Source organism: Podarcis liolepis (assembly GCF_965112155.1).
Source record: "Podarcis liolepis genome assembly, chromosome: 3".
NCBI lineage: Eukaryota > Metazoa > Chordata > Lepidosauria > Squamata > Lacertidae > Podarcis > Podarcis liolepis.
The window spans coordinates 35,238,475-35,263,763 of NC_139557.1; the positions used below are offsets into that span (position 1 = coordinate 35,238,475).

Here is a 25,289-nt window from a genome sequence, read left to right on the forward strand (position 1 = left end):
GCACATCGATTTTTCAAGAAAGGTATACAATCTGCATACTGTCTATATTAGCAGCAAGTACACACTGGAGTAAGTTCTTAAAAAATGATCCCCATCCTTTTTTCTCTTTTTTAGTAGAATTTCAAGGGTTATCTCAGAAAATTACAAACTATTCCTTAGAAATGCTTACAAAACGCAACATGCATGGATAAAGTTACCAAGGAAAACAAATTATATATAGCAGATTGATGATAATATGGCAGAAGGCAAGCGGTTAGTGTAAAATCACAAAGAGGAAGAATTACACCAGAAAAGGCATCATTCGCTAGCTATCAAGGAACAGCTATGGGGTGGGGGGGAGTAAACATTTATGTGACTGTATAATCCAAAAAAATAATGCCCTTCTTCCTGACTTTAGATTTTCCACAAACCTTTGCAGTAATGGACTGAAGCATGCTACACCACAGCAACGTCTACAGCTCAGCAATGAGTATTTCCTCAGCCAAGAAAACAAGGACTTATCTGCATATATGACTGGCAAGGGCCCTCAAGCTGCTTTCTACCCAAGGCAATAACAAGCTCCTCTCCCTGCTACTGAGCACTGGCAGTTGCTCCCCAATACCCACAGCCCAAGAGGACCAGCTATTTGCTTCTCATGGGCTTTCAGAAAGACCAAGAACCAATCAGTCCTCCTTTTCATGGAGCTTTGGGCTCTGTCCTATGGCTCTGGGTATTGAGAGCCATTCCCCCATAAGCCACAGCCCAGTAAATGGTCTGGAGACACACATACACTGTTGATAAAACCAAGCAAAAAGGAAAAAAAGACGGAAGACCAATGATAAGCCAACAGCAACCCTCATTTCTAGGGAGTCTCTCGTTTGTAGTCAGTAGCGGACAGAATAGTAGAGCAGAACGAAGGGGCGAGGTGAGGCTGGCCATCCTTGCCACCACCTGCCCCTACTCATTCACCTCCCAGCAAGCAGCAGTGAGGCAAACAACCAGAGGTCACATAAATCATAGATTTCCACCATGCTGTCCACTACTGCTGATGGTGCATCTGTTTAGTCAGAGAGTTGCAGTGAAGCTTGCATTTCACTGCTGTTACAGGTTTGCCTGGGGCTTGAATCTGGGGCAAATCCAGGTTTGAGGAGCCCCTAAGCAAAAGTTTACTTAGTGGGGGAGGTCCTTCTCTTGGGAGCTGCTCTGGGGCAAATCTGGGGGTGACAGGCAGCAACTGCAATCCAAGCAGTGCTCCAAGGAGCATGGACAAATGGGTTAAGGTGCCGTTTTAATTTCCCACGTAATGGTGTTTTAGAAGGGCATTGTGGGAAATGGAAATGAATACACCCAAACATGTGGTGCTCCTCTTAAAAATGTTTAAAGGGAAGGGGTGTTAAAGGCATCATCAATGGATCCTGGCAACTGTCCAATGATACCAAGTGCTGAGGCAGGCCCTAGATTTGCCCAAGCCCCCGAATTTCAGTGTTGTCATGGCACTGGTGGAAGGCACTGGTGGAAGTCGCAAATTTTCATGGACTCGGTGCTCATGTTATACCAGAAATGCAGAAGCTGCTTCAATGCAGTTCGTTCTCACATAATGAGAGATACCCTGGGCCACATGGGAAAGGCTCACAGTTCCTCCCCATAGTGATTTTGCCTCTACTTCCAGAAGCAGCAGCATTAAAAAGGAACTCCTGCACCACTAGCATAGTAAAGAGTTTGAGACCTGGCTGCCCAGCAGAAGGCATAAACCAACTGAAATGACATTATATCGCTCATGTTCTGGACTTTACATTAACTGAGCATTGTAGCTGGAGAGCCGTAACATCTGTAAGGCACAAATGTGCATAACTCCATTGATTCCTGTGGCTTGGAGACTACGTATCCCTTTTGCGAATCGAAGGTTTTCAGTCAAGTGGGAAATTCCACTGGCAAGTTTTCACCAATAACCCCCTCCCCCTGCAGCCCTCCCTCCCTCCCACTACTCTGGAGTATCAGGGTACACAAGGAGTTGCAGGTGAGGGATCAGTAACTGTTGCCCCCACCCAACCCCGTCTGTTCTGCTGCCAGAATCATCCAATGAATAGAATTCTGTTCATAAGACACTCTCGTCAGCAGAAGAAACTCAGCATCCAAGCCTATCAACCAAATCATTATGTGGTTAGCATTATGTGGTGCTATCCAAAAGTAATCATCCTGGGGACGTAGAAAGTGAAGCACTGCCAAAGGCAGCATTCCTTACAACAAGCTATTCTGGAGTAAGTGCTTCAAGGATGCTGCCCAAATGTGCCTTTTTAAAGTATGAGAATTAAACTTCGCTGAGTTCAATGGGACTTAGCCTCAGGTAAGCATAGGATTGCAGCCTTAAGTGCTAATGAATGGAACGCGCGCACACACGCACACACACAGAATTTGGGAAATGGTTTGAATGCAGAATATAAAATAGCCAAATAAATACATCTAAGCTTTTCAGAAAGTGAAAGAACAAAAAATATTTCCCTTGTAATATCTCAACACATAATAAAGCCAGGATGGTTTTGAGATTTTTTTCCCCTGGGCCCTTGGTAAAATACCCAAAGGTTTCATAAGTATGGAACGTGGGCAACACATCTGTGCATCTAGGAACATAAGTGATCTCAAAAGGACCTTGACTTTAGTATAATAATAATTTTAAAAAATGTTAATTTCTTGTAAAAATGATGCAACCCCTTTGGGACAAATCAATACTTAGTGCATTGCCGTACTGTTTATAAGTAGATTATTTCGCATCTGGAAGACAAAAGGCATCATTAAAAATGCTACCTCAGCATTTGCTGCTATAAAAAATAAATCCTGTGAAAAGGGAACATATTTACTTAGTGAAGCATCGTTCAACTATCTTTCAGCTATTTCTATACTACATCTATTTGGGAAAGGTTATTACATATTCAACCAATGAGTTAAGCAATCCACAAAACCAACTGAACTCCTCCGGACTAACTGCATTTGATCACATTCCCCCCTTGATGTATTTCTCTCCCTCTGTTTCCTCCCCTTCTATTGGTTGTCTCCCCAAATACTGACAATTTATTGAAAGCTCCTTGGGACATGGAACATTTATTGTTCCAGCTTCAATGGGCTGCAGATCAGTTTGCCAGTCATGTAACACCACCACGATACCATATACAATTACGAATTGCCTCACTAAATGCGTGGCATCGTTCGAGCCTCTTTAAGAGCATTTAGCTGCATAGTTGTAGAATAAATGATTATCGCTGCAAGGAAAGAAACAAAATACGTTAAATTGCTGCCATTTCAAGCTGGATTGATAAAAAAGGAAAATCCGCCAGCAGCAGAAAGGGAGCTGTGCAAAAGGCTTTCTGTTAACTTTTGCAGTCATTTCAGAGGGTTCTGATGGATTGCCCAAAATCATTAGCACTGCCAGTATTATTCTACATTAGACACATTCCCCACAATTCCAGTTTCCCAATCAATTCTTTCTAATAAAACTACTGCACAGCACCAAACTAACAAGTTACTTCCAAGTTAGCAGTCACCACTCTTCAAATACTACATTAGTAGAGTTATGGGGGTCGGCACCTACCCCCTTATCCTCATCCTCCTCATCCTCATGCTGTTCATACGCGCATGCTTCTGTTGAACTCACCAACCGTAAGGTCTTCAAAAAATCTCGCTCCCTTGGCTAATGAATATAACAGACAGGAGACAGGACAGCAAAGACAGACCACAAATGAAGAGTAGAATATGAACAGAAGAATATAATGAAGGGAACAAGTGCCGAGCAAGGAAAGTAATGCTCACGACAAAAGGAAGTGACACCAGAAGGAAATGTTAGACAATTACAGGTGGGAACGTTCTGCCCCCATTATTACTTGCAGATTGCGGTATAAAAATGAGAAATAATATTTAGCATCCAACATTTGCCAGATTACTTTTATTAAACGTGAAGATAGAAAAGAAAAGGGCATAATAAGAAGTCTTACAATAGCAAACAATATTGCTAAGCTATTCAGAACTGTTCAGTAGGCAGTTCTGAAACTTGCTCTTAGTTCCCCCAGTTATGGAAACAATGAATTAAGAGAGAAACCTCCAACAACAAAGGTCAATTGAATCTGCAACCACATTGAGGCCTAAGGATGTTGGAAAAGATTTGAAAGCTTACCAAGGTGTCTCCTGAAAGAACTTCTAAAAGAGAAATCAAGTTATGTCCATCTCTCAGGTCTTCATAGAGGTCATTCACATGCTTGCGGACCTAAAGGAGAAAAATGAAATACAGAAATTAAGATGCTGTCTCTTTCAAGCAGAGGTGCAGCCGAAACCTATGCATATTTACTTCAAAGCAAGTTCCATTGAGTTAAATGGGGCTTATGCCCTGATAAGAATACATCAAAGATTGCAGCCTCTGTCTCAGCTGCTGCAATGGGAAGGGCAGAGAATTTGTGAACCCTCACCTGGCCACTCACACATCCACTGCTATTTACTATGCTGGGGCTTCTGCCACTGCAGCAATGAGGTCAGCTGCACTCCCACAGGGCTCTTTGGTTGCACTCATGCCATGACGCCTTGCTCTGAGAAAGGTCTTGCCTTGGAGCAAGGCATTCTGGGTAAGGCAGCCTTGAAGAACGCCTTGCTGTTTTGCCACACCAAACAAGTTCACAGTGTAACTGGAGCAAATTGTGAAACTTTAAAATCTAAAATCCTAATTACTACTCTCCAACTTCAAAACATATCTGTTGCCAGCGTGGCAAAGTAGCTCTGCAGCCTCAACTGCAATGTCTCACTCTGGAAGGGACCTGTGTTTCAGAGGCTCCTTCCTCAAAATGAGGCATTGTTACATAGGAGGTCCTGGAGAATCTCAGCACACGTGCGCAGGAAGAGGTCAGTGCATGTGGGTGATGCTCGGGGATGTGATGGTGGCTTTGTTTCAGCCAACAGTATGTCTTGCACTGGCCCTGAGAGTGATAAATTAATAAGGCTGTTCAGCAGAGTGCATAAATGCTTCGTGAGCTCAACCCCAGTTAGCAGAAGTATCTCCCCATCACCACCCAAAATTTGGCATTTTATTCCATAAAGACTTTACGAGTAAGAAAATGAATGAAAAGCTATGGGAGAAAACAACACACACACACACACACACACAGAAAGACAGAGAGAGAGAGAGAGAGAGAGAGAGAGAGAGAGAGAGAGAGAAATATAAAAACAGTGCTTTTTTTCTGGGGGGACGCAGAGGTGCGCATACCCCTAAACATTTTTTTAATCTAAGTTTGCCCTCATTGAGGGGCAGTATTTCAATATGAGTAGGAAAATGAGAGTACCTCTAAACATTTTTTAAGAAACAAAAGAACTGCATATAATGCCAAAAATGGCCATGTTGGCCAGGGATGGTGGAAACTGAAGTCTAAAACATCTGGAGGACACGAGTTGAGGGAAGGCTGGTCTAATTCAGTGGGAACCACATCCTTGAAACATGGCCCTGTGAATCATCCAACACACACGGTCCATTTAACGCAACATGCATCAGTAGCCAATGTACCGCAGAAGTGAAACCCATATATGAATCTGGTTGAATAATGATTATTATAATAATAATATAAACAGTAGCTCTGAATATTCTGATTTGTGGTATCTAAAATAAATAGCTCTATACTTCATAGGTGGCGTGGAAACGTATACTTATAAAATTGCCTAAATTGCTACTCACTGCATTCCCATTAAAAGGGGACATCTGCCAGCAAATGCCTTAATTATTAAAATGTGTGCACATTAATAACTATATGTATGTTGAAAGTAGGGAGGACCCTCCAAAGCAGCTGCTCAAATCTGCCAAGATGTGGTTTTGTACTGCATATTTGGAATGGAAGGGGAGATTCTCAAGTGTGCGTTTTCAAAAATAGAGAGAGCGAACCATCTCCCAAGACAGCTTGGAAGCACACCACCTCTGCACAAAGGTGTGTTCTTTTAATGATTATGTGAGTTTGTAAACGATGTTATAAACCGAGTTAGCATTTTAACGGGGAATAATAGTATCAGAAGTACATTATGATTGTGTTGATAATAAATCAGAACAAGCTCCCTAATTACCCCTGACAATAATTTCTACAGCTCCCTCAACCACAGGGCTCTTACAGTAAATGCAAATTAGTATTATTTAATTTCTTGTCCTTCTGTTTACGTTTATTGTGGGTTCCAGAAGAGGCTGTGTTTCAAAGGAACTGCCCCCCAAAATACCTGTGTTAAATTAAAAGGGAATGAAGGAGCATCGCAGAGCTGGCATGCTGTCTACGCTTGCTGCGTAGGTTAACTGACAGAGGCAGTTTTGGCTGGGGTCACCTATATTTTGGAGCCAAGGGGTCGTCTGTATACTGATACCACCCATCAATCTCTCTTTCTCTCATTTTCATCTGATCCTAAGGAGGCAGTGGAAACCCTGAACCATTATCTGGAGACTGTGAAAAGGAAAACACACTGAAATTTAATCCAGACAAAGCATAAATTCTATTGGTTGGGGAAACTACAGATTGGGCTCAGAGTTAGAGATTATATTGAATTAAAATGCCGTGCATAACATTTAAAACCAATTTATTATAGGCCAGCAAGCTAAAATATGTTTTCTATTTGCATTTTTTTACTAAAAAAAATGAGGAGTGGGATACCTTAAATTAACTGTGACAACCCCTTGGCAATTTGAATCTCATTGAATAATGATTACTCCTGATAATAACCTAATGAATATGCAGTATCTGTCCACCCAAACCAAACAGCTACCTATTTTGATAATTTCCTACAAAGCAATCTTATTTTCCAGATAATTATACTGTGCATACTTAAGCATTATCAAGTATAGTTTGGAATTGTTTGTCTAATTGCCCTAATAGTTTATAGTTTGGAGTTGGAGATGTTTTAGATACTACACACTAAGACCAAAGTAACAAAGATGTTTATCAATAGGAGCTGTTTCTGGGCTTTAAATAATCAATACCTAAAGACAAGCGCCAGTCTAATTCAGGCACTCAGCGGACAATTAGAAGGGGGAGGGGGCATATCAAGTGTGCAAATCAAAGAAGCAGTATACATTATAGACCTATGTGGAAGAGGGACCAGTTTGTAAACCCCACCAGTCTACACAACCCCACATCAGGTCACAAGCCTGTTTGCAGCCCCACACACTGCCATGGATGATCCAGGCCACTGAAAACTGCTCTTAAAAACAGAACCAACACCAGGAAAGACCAATCACAGTAAAGTCAGGTCCCAGGAAGTTGGCCCTAGCAGCTGCCCAGGTTCTGTGGCCTCCCAGCGGCCCATTCATGTTGGATGTCAGAACCACAAAACGAAAAGCCCACTCAGCATGGACTCACTTCCAAACTGAGATGTCAAGGACAAATCTATCAAATCTAAAAGTGGGCAGGCTACACAATATAAAAGGTGTGCGTGCTAGAAATGGAGCTAAAAGGCTGGGGGGAAAGAGCCAAAATATATCAAGTACACTTTGCCCACAAAGCAAATGTGTAAAGTCAAAGCATATTTGCATATTTGGAATGTGGTTCTTCCCCTCGCAATTAATGATGCCTCACCCCCTCTGTGGCTTTCCTCTCTGGCAATTTTCTGGGCAAGAAAAAATTTGCAATCCTTTGCTTTCTCTCATGCGTCAGACAAATTCCTCTCCTGGTTTTCTCTTCAAGTTTTCCAAAATGTGAACCGAAGTTTTCTTGCCACCCAAATATAGATGAATAATTTGGTTTTAAAGGCCACTAAATCGATAATGCGTATTCATATGCTAATGCCTATTGGACACATATGTGCAAAAATACTTTATTGCTGCTTCTTAACGTTTCGTTTCAGACTCAGCATGCATACCGATTTGAACTGGAAGACAAAGCAAGCTTGGCAACTAAGCTGCCAGTGAAATCCCTGGGATCTCCAGGGCAGGCTGCGGGAATTTGTTAGATCCTCCACGATTTACTGTGAGAATCTGGGAACTAAGCTATGTGCTGCCTCAGGCAGGCAGACTTGGGCAACATTCATAGCACAGCTGGGTGTGGGAGGCTTGGCAGCTTAGCTGGAACAAGAATGCCAGCCAGCCTTGGGGCAGGAGGAGACGAGAGAGACTGTCATTTAATTCCATAACTGGAGGAAAGGCAAAAAGAGTGTTTGCCAAGATTAAAGCAGCAGCATTTAACCAGCTAAAATGGTACATAAAACAATAATGGCAATTCACAGAATTGGGTGAGTTCACTAAGCAAGAAATATAGTTTTTTAGCATATTGGGGGGTATTTCTTCTCCCTTCCCCACCCATCTTTTCCACTTGAGTAAATTAGATGTAGATTGATCAATTACATTTATATACCATCTTTTCTACAAGGAGCTTATGGTGGAATACATGTTTCTCTGTGCCGCTCTCCATTGTTCCATCTCAACAACTCAATGATGTAGGCCAGGCTGATAGAGGGTGCCTGGCCCAAGGCAGTAGTAGTAACAACAACAACAACAACAACAACAACAACAACAACAACATACCAAGGTAACCCAGTGAACTTCATGGCTAAGTGGGGATTTGAACTCTGTTGTCCTAGGACTTAACCAAACACTTTAACCACTACACCATACTACAGTGGTACCTCGGGTTACAGATGCTTCAGGTTACAGATGCTTCAGGTTACAGACTCTGCTAACCCAGAAATAGTACCTCGGTTAAGAATTTTGCTTCATGATGAGAACAGAAATTGTGTGGCAGCAGCGTGGCAGCAGCAGGAAGCCCCATTAGCTAAAGTGGTACCTCAGGTTAAGAACAGTTTCAGATTAAGAACGGCTCTCCAGAATGAATTAAGTTCTTAACCCGAGGTACCACTATATTTGTTTCAAATACTTCACACCTAGTTTACCCTACACAACATTTTATAAAAAATAATCTGGATTTAGTGTGATATACCAATTGAAAAACAAAGCAACACCCCCACCCGGAATGCCATCAGTCCTATATTGTTCACCTCTAAATAATCTTGCTCCCAATGTCCACTTTGCACACTGTAAATATAGACTCTGCCTGCCCATGTGCTTATATGGCTCCTGGCATGCTTCTGTCTGTTCACTGACCTCACTATTCTTCTGCCTTGGCCAGTTTCAATGACACTTGAGCTGACCACAGCATAACTGAGATTTCTAAAAAAAGAAGAAACATCTGAATGTGGTTGATGCAGGTGCCGTATACATTTCCTTCATCCTCAGGCATCTGTGTGAAGACCAGAACTGGTCCCAGAGACCTGGGCCGAGTATTGGAGAGGTCTGTTGGTGGCTCCTCGGAGAGATAATGATTGCCTAGCCTGCCCCATCTCCTATTTCCAGGACAGCAATGGCTTGAATTGCTGGCTTATAAGCAATATTCATTGGAGATCCCTGGTATACCTCAGGAGTTCTCAGGTTTTCCTCAATGGTCAAGCTGGTAATGCACAAACCAAGAACACACCCCAGAACCCTTTGCAATGTCAAGGAATTCCATGGTCAACATGCAGAGCGCCCCAAAAGGCAAAGCCATTTAGAAAAGTCTCCCTAAAACAGAAAGTGCTTATATGATCAGTTTACATATATGAATGCATGTAAGCATGCACACATATATCTTATGCACCAGTTATCAGCAGGATTCTGATTATTATTTCTATAGCGCCAACCAGGACAATATCCTTTTTCAACTGACTGTAAGTGGCTCTGCCTGTACAGAAGCAGTGCTGAAGGAGTATGAAAATCTTTTACATCTATTTTGTCACTAGATAAAATTCTGTTGAGGAGTAAAAAGTGTCCCTATAGCATAGAAGCTGTGTCACTCCAGATGTTGCTGGACTCCAGCTCCATCATCCCTGACCACTGGACCACTGCTTCTAACATCTGGAAACCCAAAGAGTTCCCTCTTATAGGAATGAGGACTGTCCCTGTCTTCTCTTTCACAGATTTTATAATGTGGGGTGTCAACATTTTCCAGACTTTGATTGTCAGTAAGCACTGGAAATGGAAAAGAGAGCCTGAGTGCATTACATACCCATAGGAGGAGAGGGATCGCACATGGTAAGGAAAGCATAGCAACTCGTCCCCTGTTTTCTTCTTTCTATAACATATCCTTCTGGTTGCCAGATAAATACTAACTTGTAGCTCTAGCTGGTGTGTGCCTATACACATGAAAGGCTTCCCAAAGCACCTTTTAGCTTCCATTTTAATTGAGTGATACCACATCTGGGGTCCCTGCTGTGTTCTGTTGCTATCTAAGACCCGAGGCAAGCACAAACCACAGCAGGAGGGCACATGTCCTCCCTGTCTTGGCAGTGTTTCCTTTGATCCTTTCTGAAACTCTCAATATATGTTGCCTCTTGGAGGGATGCAGCTGCATTTTAAAACATTGCATATTTTTATTCAGATTTGTCTTCTTGTTTGCAAGGTAAATCTTTCTGACTCCTCCTACCCCAAAGAAAATTTGCATCTGAGTTAAGCTGCTGAGCGACTCCTATGGCAACATACCCAAACTGTGCATGGTTCCCCTAGTATTACATTGTTAGTCCATGTAATAGCAGCTACAAGATACAAGGACCTTTGTGCAGATGGCGCTATTCCCTCACTCTTGTTCAGTCGTCTTGTCAAAAGCAGTTAGGTGCTAAAACAGGCATCAATTCTGTTTCTCAACAAAAGAGGCAGGAAAGTTGGGAAGCTGAACACAATAAGGCTGTTCTTTTTTCACAGTATCTTTTAACATCTATTCACTTTCTTTTTCTTTTTCTTGTCAACTTCTTCCAGAGTATAAAAAAATGCAGAGAGGAATGTCTATATGAGGATAGAGGAGCTACACACAGACCTCCCACCCCACAAAGGCCTGTTTGTCCTGTGTTGCAGATGGGAATCTTCCCATGAAGGTGTCATGGACTTTGAAGAAGAAGAAGAAGAGTAGTAGTAGTACCTGAGGGAGTCTCAAAGCGGCTAACATTCTCCTTTCCCTTCCTCCCCCACAACAAACACTCTGTGAGGTGAGTGGGGCTGAGAGACTTCAGAGAAGTGTGACTAGCCCAAGGTCACCCAGCAGCTGCATGTGGAGGAGCGGAGACGCAAATCCGGTTCCCCAAGATTACGAGACTACCGCTCTTAACCACTACACCACACTGGCTCTCTTGAAGACGCTCCAACTCAGGACGAAAGGGAGAAACGTGCTAAGAGGAGGGCACATTTGGCAAACCTTCACCTTGATCAATTCCTGCCCGGAAACCTATGCCCCCACGGTGGAAGGTCGTGTGGATCCAGAATTGGCCTCCACAGTCACAAACTCACTGTTAAGACCCTGTTCATGAAAGACAATCTTACTCAGCTACGAGTGATCACAGAAGAAGAAGAAGAAGAAGAAGAAGAAGAAGAAGAAGAAGAAGAAGCAGCAGCAGCAGCAGCAGCAGCAGCAGCAGCCCAGTGGCAAGATTAAATTCTGTCCATCATATGTACGACTATAGCCCCTGGTTTAAGTTAATAATATTTATTGTTACCTCAAAGATGTTTGACAAATGTTCTCTAAATAATTCCTACCAATTCAGTTGCTTTGAAATTACATTGTAGTAGAAAGTTCCCGATTGTAAGGATCTTTCAACAACAATATATTTTAAACCACCTTTCAACCAAAGTTCCTGAATAAAACTTCTTTGGCATTTGCATATCACCCAGATCATACTTAGTGCTGGCAGTTCAATGCTCTTCCTTCTTACTGACCTCTAAAACCTGTCACTGTGCTGTCTGAAATTATAATTCCATTTCACTTGTTTACTTGGGTTTGTCACTTCCAGTAACACTCCCTTTCCCCCCTCCTCAACCACCACAAACACTCTTCTGTCATGCCATATAAAGTATCCGTGAAGGAATTATGTGGTGTTTATCACCATACATCTGAGTTTGCAGCACAGACCTTTTCGTGTTTTGTACTACATCCCCCAGGTGACACATTAAGTGCAAAATCATCTGCATTATTTCCTAGCATGCTGACAGCACTGTTTATTTCTTTTGTACATATTCTGGCACTATAGTCCAAAGTCCCATGCATTCCTATTCCTTTCTGTAGATGAGATGGAGTAGTTCCATTGGTGCCTAATTATTAAATAACCATGGGCTTACATTCACTCCCATCTCCAAGGATATTTTATTAAATATTTTATTTAACAAAATCATAATCATGCTATATGCAGTGCATACAACCTCATTTCAACCAATAATAGTAATTTCTAGCCAGCTCAGATGTGTGCCTTAACTGCCTGTATATTTCATAAATGCCCCCCAATTCCCTTAGTCATGCATAATTAGCGTACTGAATAGCTGAAGACATCAGCAACTGTAGGGAATGTGATACCATCATCAGGTTCAAAGGCAGGCTTGTGGAACTGATTTTACTGCTCTGAAACGGTCTTATTCCAAAATGCTAGAAATGAGTAGATAAATAAATAAATCCAGAATGCACATTAAAAAGGCTTTCATGTTTTATTCTGGCTTCAGGCACACACAATAATTAAGATTGGAACAGGTTTTTAAAAAACAACAACCAAAAACCTCGCCACAGAAAAGAGCACACTGATTAAAGGAATCCTAGAAGCATAAAATAGCTAAGTCAAAAAGAGCCCCCAAGTGTCATTTCCACTCTCTGTACCAAGCCTCCTAGAAGTAATACAGCTTACAATCAAATTAATGGAGAAGGAAGCCTCAGAGTATAGGGGAGAATTTTGGTGTAGGGAAAAGCTGCTAGTGTGCCTGCCCCCCCCACCGCCCCGGCTTTTATTTTATTTTTTTCAAAACACAGGAAGGTGCACTTCGCTTCAGGAAGATAAAAACTTTTTTTTTTTTAATGATGTGGGGGATTATTTTGAGGCAAAGGCCCAGCTTTTCCCTTACCCCCTTTTAAAGGACTACAGAAGTGCTGAAGAGGTACACTTCTTCTCGATCCTGAAATAACATTTGCAACAACCAAAACCAAGAGAGCCTTTTTAAAATGCCAATAACTGTGTGAGACTGTGGGTTGGGTCTGATGTTTCTCTGGTCGGCATCAGTACACCCCAGATGGCCATGGAATCACATTAGGTCATGACTAACTTTAAGTCCCTTGATTTCAGTAGGTCTACACTGGATATGAGGGATGCGGGTGGTGCAGTGGGTTTAACCACAGAGCCTAGGGCTTGCCGATCAGAAGGTCGGCGGTTCAAATCCCTGCAATGGGGTGAGCACCCGTTGCTCGGTCCCAGCTCCTGCCAACCTAGCAGTTCGAAAGCACGAAGTGCAAGTAGATAAAGAGGTACCGCTCCGGCGGGAAGGTAAACGGGGTTTCTATGTGCTGCTCTGGTTCGCCAGAAGTGGCTTAGTCATGCTGGCCACATGACCCAGAAGCTGTACGCCGGGTCCCTCGGCCAGTAAAGCAAAATGAGCGCCTCAAACCCAGAGTCATCCACGACTGGACCTAAATATCAGGGGTCCCTTTACCTTTTTACACTGGATATGACTGGGTTGGATAAAATCCACAGCCAAGAGAGAATCAGATATAAATACTGGCCTTGAACCCCAACCTGAGTACTGTGGAAATAGCAATGGAGGACAGGTTTTCCCTTGGAAGACTCAGGAAGCAGAACCATAAAGAGACAAATATCGTAACTGGATGTGGATTTCTTTACCTCATTGGACCTTGGGTGAGATCCTGCGACAGAATGCAATGGAAGGAAGGGGGGGATGCCAGGTTGAGAAATAACCCTCAGATATTTCTGCAGCACATCCATGAGTACTGCATGTCAGTTTTAACCTCATGAGGAGTGGTAAAAATATTTCTTATAATATGACAGAATGAAACTGGTAAGTAATCTACTGCATAGTGAGAGAGCTTACTTCATGGTAGTTTGGGCATCTGTATTGATTCATCTCTGGATGACAAGGCTCAAAATAACCCCAAATAATAGCCTTAACCTCTGTACTGAAATGTGGGATCAATGACCCAATTCAGAGGTAACACTGCATGATACAGCAATGGTTAGGAGATTAGGATGGCTTCATGGGCTCATGAGCACCTCCCTTTTCCTTCCTCAGTTAGCATTAACTTTGGTATCACTTTACATTTCTGTCAGTGTGTAACCTTAGACTGCTTTGAGGTCTAAGCTACATATTGCATGGGCAATCTGTAACATTGTTTTTGCTTAAAAGCGGACAGAGAAAGCTTCAAATTTGATTTTAAAAAGCTCGACAGTATTTTGGGGTTGGTGTTTTCTTTTTTAAAAAAACAGAACTCATCATCTCTTTATGGAAGCTGTACTTTCACGATTGCTGCTACATATTACTGTTAGAGCAAGCATTATTAAAGATCAAAACTTCTATACAAATAAAAAAATTGGTGGCTTGTTTACTTGGACACCTTTTTTGTCCTCATATGCAGAAAGTCACAACTGTAACCACAAATTATAAATGAGGGGAAATAATGGGGGGGCACTGTATGTGGCATAATAAATACTGGCCAATCTCTACAATTTTCTGGATGTGGGCTAGTATAAGATCCAACCACTCCCCTCGGGATAAATGACACAGTTCACAATTGAAGCGGGGAACAAGCCAATATATTTTCAAACCCTAATCTGCATACAGCAATACTGTACAGATAACAAGAAACAGCTTGCTGAATAATGTATCAATTAATTTTAAAGCCTTCAGCTGGTTTTAGCTGGTAAAATAACTCTGCATGTTAATACCTCGCAAGGACAAATAATAAAATATTAATCAAAGTTTATGCTAATCAAGTGTTAATTGCAAACAATCCATACCAAAGAGAATGAATTAATATATTAACAATATTAGCCTGCTAAGTTATTAATCCGGAGGAATAATTAATTTACTTTAACATCATTAATTTGAATGCTACCATATATAGTTTTCTGCCTTACTCATTGACCCGCAGTTTTGGGACATGGAATACCATTTCACCTCTAGAAACCATAAAACAGGGATGGAATTGTTCCAGAGTTCACTGCTCTCTAGTGCAAGCACACTTAGGCTGCAATCTTACCTCCCCAGTGAAATCAACAGGACTTAATTCTCAGTGGACATGGTTGGGGCCATGCTATTATGTTGCAGTCATCTACATACTTACCGTATATACTCGAGCATAAGCCGACCCGAATATAAGCTGAGGCACCTAATTTTACCAAAAAAAAAAATCTGGGAAAACTTATTGACTCGAGTATAAGCCAGTTCACTACACCACAAACCTCCTGGTGGGCCGGAGTGCATGTGGGTGTGCGCACATGCGAACACAGCAAAAGGGGTACCTCTCTCCCCACCCAGCCCCTCCCGTCCCCCTGCCTACCTAGGGTGCTGCGGAGAGGCAGAGGCTGGTGGCGGCAGGGACGGAGGAAGAACAAGCAGCCCAAAATGGCTGCTTTTGGGCTGCTCCTTCCTCCTCCTCCGCCGACAGCAGCCTCTTATACCCTCACTTGAGTATAAGCCGAGGGGGGCTTTTTCAGCATAAAAAATGTGCTGAAAAAGTCAGCTTATACACAAGTATATACGGTACCTAGGAGTAAGTCCCAATGAACCAAGTATGACTTACTTCTGAGTAGGCATATACAACATTGCACTGTTAAGGTTGTGTTTTTCTGTTTCCTAAAAATATGTTAGCGTGCTACAATGCATCAATACAGAAAAGTATATTTGGCTTTATCTAATTCTTACTCTGTGCTTGCTGTTGCTCCACCCCCCACCCTCATCACTGTCTTGTTCTCCTATTATAAAGTGAAGACCCTGCATACACTGCTTGTACTAGGGTCCTCGGAGAACCCTACCAATTACTGTGCCTCAGGAATTTAGGCAGAAACATCTAATATCAACCCACACTCTGCTCCAACAGCTGGGGGTTCCAGGGCAGAGTACCCCAGCCAAGTAAGCAGGGGAAGAGTGGACAAATAATATATACGTGAATAATGTGCACTGTCTGAACCATATTGCTCTAACACCCTTCCTTTCCCGTAGTGTGGAGCAGTACCCTCCAGAAACAAGGGAGGCACTTATCCACACACAAGAGTAAGCTTTGTGTTAGCAAAGGCCAGGCAAACCACTGCAGCCATTGCAACAGCTGCCTAAAAACCTATGAGCACGTTTTGCTTGAAGGATCACAATTCAGATTTAAGGAACATAATAAGCTGTCACCACACATGGAGTCTACTGCACTGCTTGATGCAGTCTCTCTCTCTCATGGTGGCGGAGGCTAAGACATCAGCACTGGAGGAGCATTCAGGTGGTGATATCTCTTCTCCCTCACTTACTCTTCCCTTTGACTACCTCACACTGTCACGGCCCCGAAACAGAAATCTTTAGATGCAGAGTCTTCATATAAACAGTAGCCCCAAAAAGGAGGCATGGTAGCCCCAGAGAGTGCTTCAAATGAAACAGTTCTCTTCTTCTCTGATGTTAAAACAAATCACCTACAGCATATCTCATACAGTGATGCCTCGTGTTATGTACTGCTCCCCTTACGAATGCTTCGGGTTACGCACTCCACTAACCCGGAAGTAGATGCCCCTTGTTGCAAACTTTGCCCCGGGATGTGAGTGGAAGCCGCGCTCTGGCAGTGTGACAGCAGCAGGAGGTGTCATTAGTGAAAGAGCGCCTCATGTTATGAGCGGTTTCCGGTTACAAACGGACCTCCGGAACGGATTAAGTTGATAACCGGAATTTGGTTTAAGTTTGATTTACAAACTTAATCCGTTCTGGAAGTCCGTTCTTAAACCAAAGTGTTCTTAAACCAAGGCGTGCTTTCCCATAGCAGCGGGGGACTCAATTTACAAATGGAACACACCCAACAGGAAGCGAAACATGTTCTGCTTCCAAGGCAAAGTTCACAAACCAAAACACCTACTTCTGGGTTTGCAGCGGTCTTAATCCAAGTTCTTCATAAATTGAGCTGTTCTTAAACCAAGGTACCACTGTATTCACACACTTAGATTTGGAAACCTTAAAATACTTATGAAGAGGTAAGTCCTACTAATGAAATCAGTGGGATTTGCTTCCAAGTAAATATGCTTAGGATTGGACTGCTATGGATTAAGACCGTTCATCCATTAGCACCAACAAATAGTTGCAGACACGAAGCATGACTTTTCTATCATTTAAAGAAAAACAAACAAACAAACAAACAAACAAAGGAAATGTCTTTAGGATATTCAGTGGAAAACCTTGCCAGGTTTACACTCACAGGATTGCTACGAAGCTACACAGATATTATGATCCCATTAAGCATGCTTGTGAACTGACCTTCATAAGGTGCTGGTTTATCCATTTTGTGAATGTTTTCTTTTGTACTTTGTCCCGCTCATCTGAGGAGAGAGAAAAAAAGATTGCATTAATTCTAAAAATAGTCCTTACTAAGGTCTGGGAGTGTTATGTTAAAAAATTTCACACTGCTTGAAAAGATAAGGTGACGATTCAATTAATCATCGCACGCTGGTTTGAAACATCTGTTACAACAAACTATAGGAGAACCACTTACAAAGTCGAACAGGAGAGAGGAGGTGAAATTAAGAACCAAAAATGCTGAAAACTAATTTAAACAGATTTTTTTAAAAAAGAAAAAAATTGTTAAATAGGGAGGGGCACTGTGTTCTACAGAGAAGGATGCCAACAAATACACATTCCAGATTATTTATATCAGGGATTGTCAACATGTTGCGTTCCAGATGTTGTTGGACTCCAAATCCCATCAACCCTAAGTTAGCACAGTCAATGGTTAGAGATGATGAGGACTGTAGTTTAACAACATCTGAAGAGCACCACAGTGGCTATCCCTGATTTGTATATTATTAAAATAATGTCTATCCTTTTCTATCACTTCGGATACTCAAGGCGGCAAACAACATAAACAATAAAATACAAATACAAAAATAATAAAAAACCCAAACTTCCCACCTCCCCAAAAAAAACATTGTTGAGATACTTCTGCAACACTGCCAGCTTGCAACCATCAACAAAATGGTCTTAGCCATATGCTGAAAGGACTTGGTAAGCCGCCTTGCTGCCCTACAGATGAGGTGCGGCGACTGAATGGAACATGCATGTTAGGAGAAGTATGGGAGACTGCGGCATGTTGTTCTCGTGGATAAACTGATGGCTTGGGTGAAGGTGAGCAGAAGCCAAAAAAGGAAAAAGACTATTAGTGAAGGCTGGTATTGCTTTTTGCATATATAAGCAGGACTGATTAGTTTTGTCTATTGTCATATGCCCATGGAACATTATGGTGAGGATTTATAATCTGAAAAAAGAGGACATTAGAAAAGAGTCAATATTTTATAATGCCATTTGTTGTGCAGTTCTTGTGGGGGGGTGTGTGGATTTGTCTGATATGCATGTCCATGTTTCAAAAATGAAAAAATGCATAATTATTTTAAAAGTCCAGTCTCACATACCCATCTAACAAACCAACAGAGGGTGAACAGACACAAAGCAGGACCTCTGCTAAGGAACAAAATGTGCACGTTCACATAGGGAACAGGGTGGGTCACCTTCACTTAAGGTAACCTCTCCTGAGGCTACTTGTGGCTTAGAAGATCAGAAATTGCACTCTGACTACAACTTTGCTTCTCAGCTCAATTTAACTTATATGAAATATTGTAATGATAGTCTCCATCCACCCAGCTCCTGTCAAAAGCTTAGGACATTATACCACAAACACAAGTGCACAAAACTCTCCAAGCTGCTAATTTTCACCGGTCCACATTTCACGCCTGGTCCCTAGCTCACTTTATTCTTCCATACTGCTCTTTCCCACTTGCTGTCTGTTAAGCAGTGTCCATTCTTTCTTTAGGTGCTTACAGGACACCAGAAGGTTGCTTTTCTGGACCGTTTCAGCACTTGTGTCCATTTGCAGCTCTTGCTGCCCCTCCCTCTAAAACACTGGCTTTCAGTTGGTGGGTTGGGACCCACTACCAGGTCGCAGCCTGATCTCAGGTGGGTCACAACAGCAGAATCACTGAAAAACAACTATATGGTTAAGAAAAGAAAGTGGGTCCCTAAATGAATGTTTGGGCTAAAGGTGTGTCCTGGGATTGAAAGTGGAAGAATACAGCTCTAAAGTGAATGGGATTAGTTGCCAGAACAGACAGCCATAAACACCTCCATATATCCCTAAAATACAGAGCAGTTCTGTGAATTTTAATTCTATGCAACTTTGGAAACCAATCAACATCTCCAGTAGGGCTGTCAGGCTGTAACCCAAAGATTCCCCTTCTTCTTTTAAACCTGCTGATCAACTGGGAGAGGAGGCGGTCGTAACCTCCTGCCCTTCTAAATCCTATTATCTTCCTCCTCCAGCTTGCTGTAACAAGCAGGATTTCAGAGCTGGACTGGACTCTGGGAGGACAAAGGGAGAGGGACAAGTGGGAGCTGCCTCATCTGCTGATTCCCCCTTTCCTGGATTTGCTAACAGAGTAAGGCTTAACTGATGCTTAAGGTATGCAATGTCTCTCTGGACGTAACAAAGACAAAGAAGCGAAGGAGTAGGTTTTTTCCATTTTAAATAAGATGATCGCAACACAGGTATCAATTATTCCTCATGTCCTCTATTTCACAAGGTAAGCAAGCACTGCTGTGTTGGGAAAGGCAATGTGCAGGATGGCAGAATAACTCAAGAAAGGAGGGAAAGCAAAAGTATTTTTTACAACAGAGCTGAAATGCCTGTGAAAATCAGATACTGAATTTTTATTTTTGAAACTCCTCTACGGGAAAAAGGTGCGGTTTTTTAACAGAATATCTGCAAACATTCTCAGTAGCAGTACTATTATTATCTGGTAGAAGCAGCTATTCCCCTCCCCCACTTGGCCCTGGAATTATGCAATGTATGGGTCATTGTGGTGGATAAAAACTGGCGGCTAGGCCACCAACAAAGGAAGCCTGCTATATTGCCACCGTTGTTGCTTGCTACTGCAGCAAAAGCCAAAGCAAGTGGAAAGAGCCCATGCTGGTAGCATTTCTAATATTAAGTCCCTTTCTCAATATTTTTTTGGAGAATTTCATCAACTTCACACTGGAGAAAAATCTGTAAAAAAAATAAAAATCCCATTACACTACCATCAAACAAAGAAAAGATAAAAGAAGGGCCATTTTCACTCAGTCCTCAAATGTTATTGATATCAGAAGTCATATTAACATTTGCTGTAAAAATAAACTTGGATTCTTCCAGCTTATGCCATTTATTCCAATTTCAGTTTTAATATATGCCTCCGTCTTGAACTTGCTAGATGCAGATGAGTGATAGGAGGCACCACCTGGGGAACCCCCAAGGGAAGAAGGACCAGAGCCAGGGGGTTGGTGGTGGGACAACAATGAGTGGTCAGAGGGAGAAGAGGAAGTAGACTGGGAGGAGGAGGTATCAGAAGCTGAAGAGGTAACAGGGCTTAGTGAGCAGGAAGCTTCTGTGGCAGAGAGTGGTCCAGAATCAGAGGCAGAAGCGGAGGCTGGAGAGGCCTTGGCAGAGATGGGTGAAGAAGCCAGGGTGTTTCCCCTTCCTGCTGTGACTAGCTCCCCTCCCATTTGGTCTTCCAGAACCAGAAGGGGTATGAAGAGAGTGGAGCAAAGACAGGCAAGACAACAGAGTCTCAGATTGCTTGGGAAGGAACCAGGGGAGGAGGAGCCTTAGGGAGCTGAGGGAAAGCGGGGACCTTTGGTCTTTACAACTGCCTCATAGGGTCAAGTTCTACCAGGAAGAGTTGATGTGCTCTCTAGGCCTGGCCTCCTGAGCTGTCTTGCTTCTTTGAATAAAGAGTTAATTTCACTGAATTCTTTTTGAGTTATTGATGACCGGCTCCTAGCACCCACTCCTGTAAGCCTCTTACTGCAATTGTGTTATACTTAGAACAGCACTGCCATGACAACAGTAAAAAGCTAATTGTGATAGTCACAGAATAGATCCACAGAAATAAATGGACTTGAAGTTTTACAGTTTTTTTGTTTAATTTATATACCACCCTTCATCCAAGGATCACCAGGCGTCTTACAATATAACAACACAGAAATACAAAACACAATAACAAAACAAAACAAAACACTGCAGCATTTTTTTTATTAAATAATGTTGGATACCAGCCAAAGACATTATTTTGGGTCTTTGGAGCATGCTAGGACACTTTGGGCTGCAAATCCTAGGCGCACACTTATTTAGAGTAAGCGTCACTGAACACAGTGGGACTTACTTCCATGTAGGCATGTATAGGATTGCTCTGTTAACCAAACGTCTACTTACCACCATAATTCCAACTAAAGCCGTACCAGAAAATGTTGCCAGAATGCAAAAAGACTGGATCTCACAATATATAATATCCTTACTTTGGGATAATATTGGAACTTAGAAGGTAACCATGCATTAATGCTTTGCAAATTTACTATGATTACAAGCAGTAAAATGGAGTAAAGTCAGATGCAGACACATAAAAACCAAGTTGTAAACATATAACTTTGACAGTGTCCAGCACATTCACAAACAACAGGACTAAAGTTCAGAGCCTTTTACAGCAAGTCTTTCAAACCAGAGGCTCTGGAAAACAAAGTAAAAAAACAACACCTCGGATAACTGAGCTAATCCACAAGAAAGCAAAATATGTTTGCAATTCCAAAGACTAGTTTTGCACATTTTCTTTCCAAAGCAAAACTGGTAAAACAGGCATAAAACATAGCACAGTTAGTACTAACCCGTACAGCACATTAGTTCCACCAATTTTGTATTCCATTCCTGATTACACCTAGGAGGCTGTCCCATCATTCTAGGTGAGTGAGGTGCTGTTAATTTTCTTAAACTCTTCAACCTCAGGCTATAAACTAGTTTTTCCTTTTGCATGTGTGTGTATATATATAGAAAACGAAATACCTTTGTTGACAGAATGGCTCCTTCTGATAGAAGGGGGGGAAAGTAGGAACTCCCCTTTTTAAGTAAACATTAGCAATCACATGCCTGCTACAGCCAGCCAGATAATGGTCTTCTACATTGTATTTCAAAACACAACTATTGCAAGAGGTACAATTTTTAGTTTTATCTTTATATCTTTAGTTTTATCTTTATATAGACTGGGTACTTTTTTTGGTATATCCTCATTACAGTCATACTGAAAGATTTGCCCTACCTAATTAAAAGGGTGGGGGAATGTGCAGACTACCAGCTAGGATTGTCATATTTCCCTTGTTTCCAACCTAATGTGTAATATAGGCCCAACATATGAATACTGATTTTATCCTCAGCAGACATATGCCCATTATATCTTTCAATGGACATTCACTGCCCCTCCTTTAAGTGATTTCACTCAAGCTAAATCTATACATGCAACCCACTGAGGTGGTATGAAAGACTGTGGCACTCTGGAGTACAGGGAGAGCATATTACTTTTGATTTCTCTCTCGTCCCCAAAAGAAAAGTGAAAAGTTGTCAGCAGAAAACTAGCTAATCGTGAAGAAAAGTTCCGCCTTAACTGCTGTGTTGACTTTCTTTTTAGCAGAGTGCTAAAAGTCAGTATTAAAAATGTGAGATTCTGATGCTCTCCATTCTACCACCTCACCATTTTGCCATCTCATTTGCTTCATGGGAAGACCAGTTCTGGTAGTTCTAAAATATAGGGGTGAGTGATTTTTCCTAATCACTCCAACACCTTCCCTATTATAAGTCATAGGGGGCACTGTAGCCTTTTCTTCTGCTCAATATTTTTATCAGACTTCCACAACCTGATGCCCTTCAGATTGCTTGGAATACAAGTCCCATCAGCCCCAACCAGCATGACAAATAGACAATGATGATGGAAAGCGTAGTCTGGTCGAATAAGAAAGAAAAAAGCAACTAGGTCATAGATTACTCTGATTTGCGAAATGTCTAAAATGACAGCTGATGTAACATTAAAAGTGTGTACTGGATTAAGAACATTCACTGGGAAGTAGAAAGACTAACTAAAGTAACAAAAACCACAAATATCTACCCTTTCTATTTAAACATATGGGCTCCTCTCAAATTACAGCCTAACCTCAACTCAAGCACCAGAGTCAACTGCTACCAACATAAACAGGGCTTATTTGGCAAATGCCAGGAGCCGGCATATGCTCTTCCAAGAAAGGTATTTCAGGCATGTATTTTCTCCGCTACTAAGTGGGCACCAGCCCTCTCTACAGCTGTGTTTTAAAAAGTTTCTTCCGGCATTATTCTGAACAGTCGCATAGAGAAGGGCGGTCATGCTATATTCACTGTTCTAATCTTTGAGACTGTCTACAGGGTTTCAAGAGGTGAAGTCTACAGTTAGGCTGTTTAAAGCTGTTTGAGACGAAAGGACTGATTGCCTAAAGCTTAATTTATACAACCATATTTTACAGGAGAACCAAGCATTTCCCCTTCTCCTGCCATTTCCCCGTGGAGAAGCTTTGTTTTGAAAGCACCTCAATAATGAGTTTCCTCTTTTCTGCCAACAAAAGCTGCACATCAAGCAAAATTATTAAATTCCATATTGAGGCTGTATCCCTGCTCACACAACAGACTTCTGTGTATGCAACAGAATGTCTCCTTGCTTTCCGACTGCATGGAGTTAACCAGCATATATAAAGAACAGGTCCCAATACACTCTTGGCATGAACAAGAATGAGTAACAGATGAGTAAGCTTAAATATTACTGTCCGGGATCACCTGAGCATAGTGATTCTTACTGGAACTCTTTAAAAGGTAAAGGGACCCCTGACCATTAGGTCCAGTCGTGGCTGACTCTGGGGTTGCGGCGCTCATCTCACTTTATTGGCCGAGGGAGCCAGCATACAGCTTCCAGGTCATGTGGCCAGCATGACTCAGCTGCTTCCGGCAAACCAGAGCAGCACACGGAAGCGCCATTTACCTTCCCGCCAGAGTGGTACCTATTTATCTACTTGCACTTTGATATGCTTTCGAACTGCTAGGTTGGCAGGAGCAGGGACCGAGCAACAGGAGCTCACGAGGATCGCGGGGATTCAAACCGCCGACCTTCTGATCGGCAAGTCCTAGGCTCTGTGGTTTAACCCACAGCGCCACCCGTGTCCCTACTGGAACTCTTCACTGGCTCTCAATTAAGTGAATGGTTGCAATTTGCTCTTAGGAAAGAAATTGAAGCACAGTGCTTCAGAGAGCTGTTGTGCTTGAGGGAAAACCTGCCCTTCACCCCAGATCCTCACTGACCAAACTACAGGTGGGGAGGCATGTTTGACTTGCCAGGTTACAACCCAGAGAGATTACCACTGTTCCTTTAAATTCTCTAGTGCAACTGGAGATAAGGAGGCACAGCTTCACATTCCTGTTCAGTATACCCTGTCACTGACAGCTTCCAATGTTTCCCCTCTTCTACCGGCTGTAAGAACATAGAGGCATATGGTTCACAGCAGGTAGGGCAAACAAGAAGGATCACCATAGTCACAGGGCACTTCCAAATGCTGAACTACCTAAAGATGCCAGAGTTTGAATCTGCAACTTTATGCATGAGCTACAACGCTTTCACCCAAGGCTAGGTGATAATATCACCAATGGGTCAGTGATGGGGTCTGGGGAGGAACAAGTCAAAGAAGCTAAGGCTTCCGTATCTTTGCTGCATCAAGGTGTTTAAAAAGCAAGGGTACATCTCCAGATTGTACACTGGGAATGCAAGGAGGGGGAGCAATGTGTATTTGCATGCATATTGCACAGAATTGTACTACAGACTACATACACCCTGACCACCATAACAATGAACATTTTCTGTGCCTTATAGCCCTTTTCAGAAAATTTCATTAGAAGAGAAAAGAAATTACCACACCCAAATTCAACATTTCCTTTAAAATTCCTTTAACATCTCCATGACAAAAACCAGAACAGGTCTGGCTTCATACTACCATGCAACCAGAATCTATACTACCATGCAACAAGAATCCACCTGCCTCTGCAACCTGTTGTGATATGTGAGGCTGAGTTATGTACCACAACAAACGAAGGAAGTGTATGGACTGCCAAATCACTGCATCTGAAAGAAGGAGAAAGGCAGTACTATTGTGCTTCTCAAGATCAGGAACTGCAACCCTAGCGATAAGATAAGACGAATGTTAAACCGCAATCCATATACCAGCCTCTCAAACCAAACAAGTTGTTTCTCTTGAAGTTTGAGCAGCCTTTTAAAAGAGTGGGTGAATGAAAGCTTGCTGTCCACCCACTGGGCTTTAGGTGCAGTGCTTAGAAAACAGAATTCAAGGAGAATGTGTGGGCTGAAAGAAAAAGAAAAAAAGGTTCTGGTTGAATCATTCTGTATTATGTTCTCTATTCTGCTGCCCTTCC

At 42.2% G+C, this 25,289-nt stretch overlaps 1 protein-coding gene across 13 annotated transcripts in view; it reads right to left on the reverse strand.

The window, feature by feature from the left end:
* LOC310703246 (dystonin-like) overlaps positions 1-25,289 on the reverse strand; it is a 303,015-nt gene that overhangs the window by 207,573 nt on the left and 70,153 nt on the right. For 8 of the 13 annotated variants that reach the window (XM_083495364.1, XM_083495375.1, XM_083495374.1 and 5 more), the window contains 2 exons: positions 17,261-17,322; positions 4,142-4,231 (listed from right to left, as the gene is read on the reverse strand). In XM_083495364.1, coding sequence (XP_083351490.1) covers positions 4,142-4,231; positions 17,261-17,322 — 152 coding nt within the window. Of the gene's footprint in view, positions 1-3,562; positions 3,662-4,141; positions 4,232-17,260; positions 17,323-25,289 lie in introns of all 13 variants that reach the window. The other 5 variants (XM_083495358.1, XM_083495359.1, XM_083495373.1 and 2 more) reach the window with 2 other exon arrangements.